The sequence below is a fragment of the Clupea harengus genome, chromosome 3 (genome assembly GCF_900700415.2).
Source record: "Clupea harengus chromosome 3, Ch_v2.0.2, whole genome shotgun sequence".
NCBI classification, from domain to species: domain Eukaryota; kingdom Metazoa; phylum Chordata; class Actinopteri; order Clupeiformes; family Clupeidae; genus Clupea; species Clupea harengus.
In genome coordinates this window covers 25,596,000-25,606,386 of record NC_045154.1, presented here as the reverse complement: position 1 = coordinate 25,606,386, position 10,387 = coordinate 25,596,000, and the positions used below count along the sequence as shown (strand labels likewise).

Below are 10,387 nucleotides of genomic sequence, written 5' to 3'. Positions count from 1 at the left end.
AGTCGTTCTCAGCAAACGTTCATTTTAACCACAGATAACTTGGTGTTAAACGTTTTTTTCCACAAAAGTAAAGATCTCTGGAAAGGCTGCTTCGAAATATAATAAAGTGAAGTCAGCTGTGACATAAATCATTCTTGGTCTCGGGAAAAGAACATATCAAATGCAATTTCTACAAGATTAATATCTGGGAGTGGACCCAATGTTACGCACAAGGAAACGGAAGTGAATTGACAAGGATATACAACCATCCCTACATAAACTTTGATGACGTTGTGTAAGTAATGTAATTAATGAAGTCTATGTACTAGAAACTTACACAAATTAGACAAGCTTAGTGGCGCAAGAGGAGGCTGAGCACGATTTGGTAACGCAAGCCGGTGAGGTTCTCCAGGTTTGACGTCAGTAAAGAGAAATTACCTCTATATAAACAAGAGGAAACGACAGTGGGGGGAAAGAATCAGAAGACACTGCGATAAGAAAAAGACACAGCACACCAACTCCCAGCAGAAAGAGGGGAGTACCTATATATCCAAACATGCCTAATTCCAGCAGCTCAACTTCGTCAACCAAGAGTATCCGCAGGGCAGCGTCGGAATTGGAACGATCCGACTCAATCACGGTAAGACACTTGTATCAAATGGTATGCTGATCATTTCTACAACTTTGCAGGATTGGGCTATTCGCAGGATTGCAACGTTGGCTATTCTTTGTTACACAATTTGGCTTGTTTAGCCATACGTGGTACTGTGCGCTTTTGCGCGCAGTGCAACTCACGTATTCAGTTCTATAAGCCCAGGACCAGTTTGAAAACATTTTGAAGATGATTGTATGAGTACAGACTAAGAGTGTCAAGTACTAAATCTAAGCTATGCAATAGGTTTACATAAACTGCATTGAAGCTGTAAAACGCTTTTGGAGATGTAAAACGATCTCTACGAGTATCCCACAGGTAAGGATGGCCACGCTACCGTATTGTACAATATCACATGTTTTTATTTTTTACCGACAGTCACTCGCTTCGGGGAAGTAGAAGTTCAGTGAATTTCATTTCGATATAATAAAAGTGTCTCTCGTTCTCTCTCGTCCAGTCTCCGAGGTTCGTGGGAAGGCGGCAGAGCTTAATAGAGGACGCAAGGAAAGAAAGGGAGGCGGCAGCCGCCGCCGCCGAAGCTGCTGAAGCGACTGAACAGATCGTGTTTGAGGAGGACGACGGAAAGGCATTGCTCAATCTCTTCTTTACTTTGAGGCGCTCAAAGAGCCCCACGTTGTCACGAGCTCTGAAGGTGTTCGAGGTAAGTCATAAATGTTCAGCACAGGCATAGCCTACAACAGGTGTACTCATTTAGTAACTGGGCATTTGTAATAAGCTCTTAAACAGAGAACACACACATACAACGCCTGAACTGTAATGAAATAATTTGTCTGTGTTTTTTTAATGATTTGCGAGTGCACATTGTTGATATGGAATTACTGGGAATTAAATGCAGAGAGGAAATAGTATTACATTTCGAACACACGTATTTGTCTTTGCAATTTTACATTACATTATTATTTGAATAATCCCGCTATGATACATCTCCACACAATCATTACACCCAGGCACGTGGATAGACAGACCACAGGTGGTGCTCAAGCACCGGCCCTTTTGCCATTTAACTTATAGAGGGCCCTTTTTGCAGGGAATTTCTTTACTATGTCTAATTTTTACATTTTTGTTTTTAAACGATTAGACATTAGCCCATCATTAAGCTTAACAACAAACACGTGTGTCATTTGAAAAAATAGTCTTATCAATGAAAACGAGTGTTCATGTTCCTTTATCAGGCACTTTTTTTTTATCTTGAGCACCTGCCCCCAGAAATATGCACAGCCGTAATTGCACCCTGAATGCAACTAGTGTCTTTCAGTGCCCCACTCGGTATTGCAGGACGCTACATGTGAATGTCTCCGTTTTGAACTGTTCTGAAACTAACAGCTTTGCGATCACTTACACAGACGTTTGAAGCCAAGATCCACCATCTAGAGACTCGTCCGAGCAGGAAGCCCCGAGACGGGCTGGAGGATCTGGAGTACTTCGTCCAGTGCGAGGTGCACCTCTCCGACGTCAGCACCCTGGTCAGCTCCATTAAACGCATTGCAGAGGATGTCAGGACCACCAAGGAAGTCAAATGTGAGCTATATGCTGCCTTTAAGATAATGATCTGAGACGGTAGCTTCCATTATGGTCTGGATATTCTGTGAATGAACCATTCAAAAAGCGAGTATTAGCTGAATTAATTATTTTTGAACACTCTTTTGTAGTTCATTGGTTTCCCAAGAAGATTACAGAGTTGGACCAATGTCATCATCTCGTTACCAAATTTGATCCAGATTTGGACCAGGACCATCCGGTCAGTCTGTAGACGTTCGTCTGTAGAAGCTCCATATTTATATATATAGCTTCTCTTCTGTAATGGCTTAATTGATTCTACAGGGATTTACTGATCCTGTCTACAGACAACGAAGGAAGATGATTGGAGACATTGCCTTCAGATACAAACAGTATGCAGATCATATAGACAGCACTTTAGCAACAGTACTTTAAAATACCCAAATTATTATTATTTTACCTTTTAAGTCTCATGAACCTTTTTTAAGGTTGCCCGTCTTATTTTCAGAGGAGTGTCCATACCTCGAGTGGAATATACAGAGGAAGAGATCGGGACGTGGTGAGTTTGATACGCAGCGTCTGAGCAGACTAATTGATCTGGCGTCTGCGATGCATACGCATTTGAAGCTCACACACCCAACATTAACAGGGACATTTCCACCATCTCTGCGTTTGCTCCAGAGAGGAGAGGAGGGAAGCAAGGGCGAGCTTAATCTAATCCATCACAGTCATTTTCCTGACACGCCAACTCCCAAAACCCTATTTATATTCCTGACTTTCACAGGCCCAATTTGGAAAGAAACTGTAATTGTATCAATAACTTCCCAGAAACACTGGATGTTTTGTTGTTTTGGTTGATAAGTTAGATCAAAACAGGTCTCGAGGCAAAGACCATAATATGCTGAATTCAAATCAAATTGCTCCCCAGACCAGGCCAGTTCAGTGTATCTCTGAGTAATCTCGTTCCTCTGAGTCCCTCTAGGGTTTCCTTCCCAATAACACAATTGTTTAGGGGGGAATTGTTTGCTTTTCAGCTGATTTATTATTTGGTTTCCAAAGCTACATGCTGAAGTAACTCAATCACGGTCGGGCTGAACAAGCCACTAAGCATTTTAGACTGTGTCAAATAAGCACCAGTGCAATGGGGACTGTGCTCAGCCTTGTGACAGACTTGCTGGAGCAGTTTTCCATTCTCCATTACATTCTAACTCTTTAATTTAGTTTGGTATGTTTAATTCAGTTTGGAAACAGCAGAAAATATTCAAGTCTTTTATCATGTAGATCTGTTCTCTTCAATCCATGTGTCATGAGTCAGTATGCTTTTACGTGTACGTGTACATGTATGTGTGTGTGTGTGTGTGTGTGTGCATATTGCTATTGCATGTTACATATTGTATATTGATATTTCATTTACATTTAGTCATTTAGCAGACGCTTTTATCCAAAGCGACTTACAAGGATGTATACACATTTTACATTTACACTGATGGCACACTGCACATCAGGAGCAATTAGGGGTTCAGTGTCTTGCTCAAGGACGCTTCGACAGGGAATCGAACCTAGCAACCTGCTGATTCCTAAACGACTTCTCTACCCCCTGTACCACTGTCGCCCCATATATTGATATTGTGTGTGTTTTGCTCTGTACAATTGCATTTATCCATCTGTGTGTGTGTAGGCGAGAGGTGTACGGCACCCTGAGGGATCTGTACACCACTCACGCATGCAGTGAGCACTTAGAGGCTTTCCGTCTGCTGGAGAAACACTGTGGCTACAGCCCCGACAACATCCCTCAGCTGGAGGATGTGTCAGGCTTCCTCAAAGGTACTCCACCCGACTGTCAAACCAGTTCGAGTCAGCGCTCGCTAAAGCCCGACCAGCATGACTGTTATTACTTAGAAAATGAAAGTAACAACAGACTCTTCATTTCAAGGCCTTTCATTTTCATCGTGTTCATTAGTCCTGCCAGTTCCTTGGCTTGTCTACTTGGGACAGGAACGAATGGAGGGACTTGTGTTCTTTCAGTGAATAGTTGGGAAATCAGAATGTATGCTTAGCTTATCAGAGCCCATTTTAATGTGGGGTTTCTTTTCTTGTCATCATGGCGCCGCTATGCTTTGCTTGTTTATTGAACTAACGGCTATTTTAAAGTCGTTCATCTCCTGCTCCCTATTGCGAGACAGTCTTCTCACACATCTACAAGGTGTGGCTGTTAAATAACGAGACTGTTATTACGAGTATACACGAGTTATATGAGTATAGCGAGATTTCTTCATTACAATTAAATCACAGTATTAGTCTCATTATTTAATAGCCACATATCATATGCACTAACCCAGCCTCATAACTAATTAGCAAACTTATTCATTTTATTCCTTTTTCCAACTATTACTTTATGTGGTACAGATGCATTGTATGTATGTATGCATGTATGTGACTTACGTCTTGGGCGTATACTATGTGCCTGTGTTTTTCCTGAGCTTACCAGGTGTAATTCCCTGATGCTTAGAGAGAGAGATGTGATGAAACCAATCAGGAGACCACAGTAGTAACAGTGTTTTAAAATGACTATTACTATATAACTATTAGTAGTGCCAGAAAATACTGGTTATTATAGTGACCAAATTCACCACAGCGCAAGTTGAGTTAAAAATGATTAAAATCAAAGGTTACGACAACTACAGTAGGATCAATGTGTGTATTGCAATCTGAACAATACAGTTAGTTTAGAAAATTCACGGGGAGTTTTCATTGTCTACCTTAAAGGTTGGTCCATGATTCTGGTGAAAGGTCATTGATATTTGAGCTCAACAGCCAACCAAATTATACCCCTTCCCTTCCATGCTCCTTAAGCAACGTGCTGGTTGGCTGGAATATTGCATGGCTCGGCCTGAGCCATCTTGTTTGTTTCCCACTTGCAGAGCCAGGACTGAGTATGAACACCGGAGTTTTATTTATTTTTGAGCGCACACACAGAAAGGACAGCTAAAGTGAGGAGCAGTTTGCTTAATCTGACAAACAGTGTATTGGATTAGAATGGTGGACTGCTCCTTTAACATGTGACAATTGAGTCCTTTAAAGTGAATGGCCTCTCCTTTACCTTCCCCCTGTTCACACACAGAGCGCACGGGGTTCACTCTGCGTCCAGTCGCTGGTCTTCTCTCGGCGAGGGACTTCCTGGCCAGCTTGGCATTCCGGGTGTTTCAGTGCACTCAGTACATCCGCCACGCCTCAGCCCCTATGCACTCCCCTGAGCCGTGAGTTACAGAGCATCCACTTCACTTCATATTGCCTCAACACACCAGCGCCTCAAAACACCATGGCCTCAACATACCAGCGCCTCAACACACCATGGCCTCAACATACCAGCGTTACAGCCGTATCTTAAGTCTTAACACATCGCCTCAACACGCCAGCTTTACAGCCTTATTTCAGTCTTAACACATTTCATACTCAACACACCAGCCTTATTTCAGTTTTAACACATTTCATACTCAACACACCAGCATTACAGCCTTATTTCAGTTTTAAGACATCGCCTCAACACACCAGCGTGCATAGACCCATGGGTACATAGACACAGTGCATAAATTCTTATGTCACTCTTAACACATTTCATACTCAACACACCAGCCTTATGTCAGTCTTAACACATTTCATACTCTGATCTGGCGTATACCTGTTCTCTTAGCTATCTGCTCTCTGGGTTGCTTAGTACCCTGGTTAGCCTATATAATATTATCCAATAAAGTTTTCTAACATATTGCAAAAGCCTAAAACATCCCCTGTAATGCATACTAATGTTAACAAGCGGTTTATTTACAGCCACTAATGTCAAGAGGTAAATTAAATGTTATTCAGATGCTGTTATGCTATACAATATTTGTGTTGGATTTGGAACTCCAGAATACTGTTAGTCCAAACTCTCTGTGCCTTTTTGTCACAGGGACTGTGTTCATGAACTCCTTGGTCACGTTCCCATGCTGGCCGATCGGACGTTTGCTCAGTTCTCACAGGTAAGGCCTGGTGGCCCTGCAGGGCTTTACCGGCTTTTACAGAATATTTCAGCATCACAGGAAAACTGCATTGCTGTGTGTGTGACTCTCTGCTTTGTGTGTGTGTGACTCTCTGCCTCGTGTGTGTGTGACTCTCTGCCTCATGTGTGTGTCTCACTCTCTGCCTCGCATGTGTGTGTCACTCTGCCTCGTGTGTGTGTGACTCTCTGCCTCATGTGTTTGTCTCACTCTCTGCCTCATGTGTGTCTTACTCTTTGCCTCGTGTGTGTCTCACTCTCTGCTTCGTGTGTGTCTGACTCTCTGCCTCATGTGTTTGTCTCACTCTCTGCCTTGTGTGTGTCTCACTCTCTGCCTCGTGTGTGTGAGACTCTCTGCCTTGTGTGTGTCTCACTCTCTGCATTGTGTTTGTCTCACTCTCTGCCTCGTGTGTGTGTGTGACTCTGCCTAGTGTGTGTCTCACTCTCTGCCTCATGTGTGTGTGTGACTCTGCCTCGTGTGTGTCTCACTCTCTGCCTTGTGTGTGTAACTCTCTGCCTCGTGTGTGTCTCACTCTCTGTCTTGTGTTTGTCTCACTCTCTGCCTTGTGTTTGTCTCACTCTCTGCCCCGTGTGTGTCTGCTTTAGGCCATTGGTCTGGCCTCTCTTGGAGCATCTGAGGAAGACATAGAGAAGCTCTCAACAGTAAGCATCTTTAATCTGCCACTTAACAACTTTACCATTATGATACAATTATCACTTATTCATGTAGGGATGTGTTGTTTCTGCTATCAACCTGTGTGTGTGTGTGTGTGAATGTCTGTATATTTATTTTGCAGATGTACTGGTTCACTGTGGAGTTTGGGCTTTGTAAACAGGGAGGGGTTGTGAAAGCCTACGGGGCTGGACTCCTCTCCTCCTTTGGAGAGCTTGTGGTGCGTATCTCTGACCGCTGACATACAAAGTCATTCAAAACATGTAGACAGACACCTGACACCTAGGAGACTGGTAGATGTTGGCAATGGTGCCTCCGACTCCTCTCTGAGTGACTACCATATGTACTGTAATTGCAGTTGATTCAATTTCACATCTGCATGTTTTCAAGAGCTGTGAACAGCTGTGTTATAATACTACCTGCCCTGGCACGTCCCTTTGGAAGATTTTAAGTCACAGTCTGTGATCAGATTAGAGGAACTACGGAGAAAATGCACTTTCAACCGCATTGTCTTCTTCTGTATAAAACAAGTAAGCAGACTTCGGAAAATTCGTTGTTCCTGTTTTTCTTGTCCGCAGCATCCGACTTGATATTATAGGAATACCACAGCACAAGGTCATATGGGAACATGTGAAGATTCTCTTGAAAGTAAAATTCAGTATAAAATGACATCAAGCTTACATCTACTCTGTGTATAAAATGAAAATACACAGCATGACTCAGTTTTCCAAGGCTTAAATGAGCCAGTTGTTTTTAAAGTGGCATTATGTAGGAATTGTACTTCAGTGTTAGGGTTAGGATTAGCAGTTTTACCTTAAAATAACAGCTTAAAAAAAATTGGGGCGCTACAATGACGTTTAATATGGAGAATCGCCTCCGTGCCATTGCCATACCAGGGTCCGTAGGCATATTCCTGGGTTATGTAGGTTTGCCTGAAGCCGCCCGGTTACTACTGTCTGCCGAACTAGTAAGTAGCTTATTTGCCGTCTTGCTTTGTCTTGTGTTGCACTTGCTTGATGTTTGACTGTGTTAGGAAAGTTGTTGACTAACTAGTTTGTCATAGTGTCAAAGTAAGCAAATTTCAAGAGGTTTCGCTAGGTTTAGCGATTAGCAATTCCTACATAATGCCACTTTAAACCAACACCTCTTTAAAATGAGTGTTTCTGAGAAACTTGACCAGTTACAGTTACAGAACATTGCAGAGACATTTACCATTTCTCAGACGTATCATTGGAACCAGTAGCATGAGCATTTAAACTAAAATAGGCATACAAACATAACACTGCCATTGCCATCTTCTTCTTCTTCTTCTTCTTCTTCTTCTTCTTCTACTGCTTCTTTTCCCCTTACTATCTCTTATTTTTTAATGACATCCTCTCCAAGGAGTACTGCTGCCACCTACTGAAAAAACATGAATACAGAAATGAATTTGATTTACCCTATCTACATTTACAATACAATAGAATATTCTAGATAATGTTCTAAATAAAAAAATATAATTGTCAGACCAGTATAACCAAAATGCTCTTTCAAAAAAAAAGATGTGCTCTTATGACAGTGCTAGGATTAGATCCACTAGAGTCAGTGCCTCTCTAAGGGGTGGGGTGCCATAAACGTCTCACGGGGTGGGCACATGAATGCCCGGAAGTCTCTGAGTAAACAGAAGCGCCCAGAGCACTCACATCCGTGATAAATAATTGAGAGCCGTCTTCACTTATCTTCACTCGCTTTGCTGCTCACAATGGCGCTCATTTTCCGATGACTTTGGTGTGATTGAGGCTCAGGTCGCTTATCTCTGGCTCCGTTCTCCACAGCACTCCCTGTCTGAAGAGACAGAGAGGAGAGAGTTCGACCCAGAAGTGGTCGCTGTCCAGCCCTACCAGGACTTCACCTATCAGTCGGTCTACTTTGTGTCCGAGAGCTTCACGGACGCCAAAGAGAAGCTAAGGTAATGGCCCAAAATAAACTTAAAACAGGACAGAAGGGGTTCTAAAATCCATATTGATGTTTTTAAAAAAGAGAACTAAAAAGGGACAGGATCTAGATGTTTGTGACACAAAAATGTAGTTGTGTTTGTGCTTTATATTGGATTTGTCCTATCAATGCAATTCCTGTGTCTGGCTGGTAATAGAATTAAGGTCAGATTTAGCAAGTTATCCATAATCAGATTTAGATACAGAACACTTAACCTCTCATCACATATATTTTGTACCTCTCAAGAACAGGCAAATCATTTGCCAAATGAAACAATATATCACCTCAGTCAATTAACCTTGACAATTACATTTACACAATGTGATTGTGTTAACACTATTAAAGTAAGGTTTAATTTGCTGTGACAGGAAATACGTGGCAGGCATCAAGAGGCCCTTTTCTGTGCGATTCGACCCATACACATACAGCATTGAGGTCCTGGACAACCCACTGAAGATCCGCGGAGGCCTGGAGTCCCTGAAGGACGACCTGAAGCTTCTGAGCGACGCTCTGAATGTGCTGGCGTGATGGCTGCCTGCAGACTCGCTTGCAGGCGTTTCTATGGTGATTTGATGTGTGACACTATAGTTGCTTCTCATGTGCTTCTCTGTACATAGACCCAGTGCAAGCTGCTGCTTTGAAAAGGCTGAGTGGCTAAAGCCTGACACTTCATGTCCGAAATGGCCTCCCAAGAGCATTTAACGAATCACTTTGGTGACTTCAAAGAATCTGTGTCAATTAGACATGTTATTTTGATATATGGTGTGACTTATTAACTACCCAATCAAGTACAGCCTTGTCTGTGACTGCAACAATCAAAAGTTATTGAACTAAAGTAATATGGTTGATGGGTCATATTATATGTGTGTGTAATATTATTTCAAGAAGGAAAGGTATATTTAATATGAGGTTTCATAAAAGGATACATTGTGAGTTGTTGTCTGCCCACAAGTGAACACCTACATAGCAATGTGACAGTGAGAAACGATCCCAAACTAGCAGAGGGAGATGAAATGTGTTGTAAATCCCCCAGGAAAGGGTCAATGGCGTATTAACATGAGCCTCTCTCTCTTCCAAGCAGGAAATGTTGCGTAATGTGCTCTTCTTCATGGTCTGAAATGAAAACACCTGTATTACATATCTGTTTGCCCGCTCGGGCAAGTTACTTGCTGCTTCTGTAAAGACAAAACTATCTAAGATGAATTAAACAACGACCAAACATTAATGCTTCCAAATGTGTGTGTGTGAGTGTGTTAACATGCTATTAACATTACACGTTAGTGCATATAACGTACGAATAGATGAAAATGAACACTCTTTGACAAAGAGGGGGAAAAAAATTACACTAGAGACAAAATTAAACTATGACAAAAATCTCTTGTGAGACAGGTAAGCAGTTTTCTGGCATACATTTTAGATCACCCCTCATCTATACCCAACTGTCAAAGGACATTGACAATGACACGTATCAGCCTAAAGCAGTGCCTCCAGAAACACCAGACAAATCCAACAAAATCACTCTTAAAGAACACTCTAATGACAGCACATTGAGTTTAGA

The 10,387-nt window shown here is 42.2% G+C and overlaps 1 protein-coding gene across 1 annotated transcript; it reads left to right on the top strand.

The window, feature by feature from the left end:
* Window positions 1–339: 339 nt before the first annotated feature.
* th (tyrosine hydroxylase) lies at window positions 340–10,054 on the top strand. Its single transcript, XM_012828103.3, has 13 exons — window positions 340–619; window positions 1,089–1,292; window positions 1,996–2,170; window positions 2,302–2,390; window positions 2,474–2,541; window positions 2,658–2,708; window positions 3,828–3,973; window positions 5,271–5,406; window positions 6,096–6,165; window positions 6,789–6,845; window positions 6,980–7,075; window positions 8,670–8,803; window positions 9,198–10,054. Exons 1-13 carry the CDS (start codon window positions 536–538, stop codon window positions 9,355–9,357), a joined length of 1,470 nt encoding a protein of 489 aa, XP_012683557.1. The 5' UTR covers window positions 340–535; the 3' UTR covers window positions 9,358–10,054.
* Window positions 10,055–10,387: the final 333 nt, after the last annotated feature.

Coding starts and splice junctions, on each gene's coding strand:
- th (XM_012828103.3), top strand. CDS start 536: ATGCCTAATTCCAGCAGCTCAACTTCGTCAACCAAGAGTATCCGCAGG. Junction 620..1,088: donor AACGATCCGACTCAATCACG/GTAAGACACTTG, acceptor TCTCTCGTCCAG/TCTCCGAGGTTCGTGGGAAG. Junction 6,846..6,979: donor ACATAGAGAAGCTCTCAACA/GTAAGCATCTTT, acceptor TTTATTTTGCAG/ATGTACTGGTTCACTGTGGA.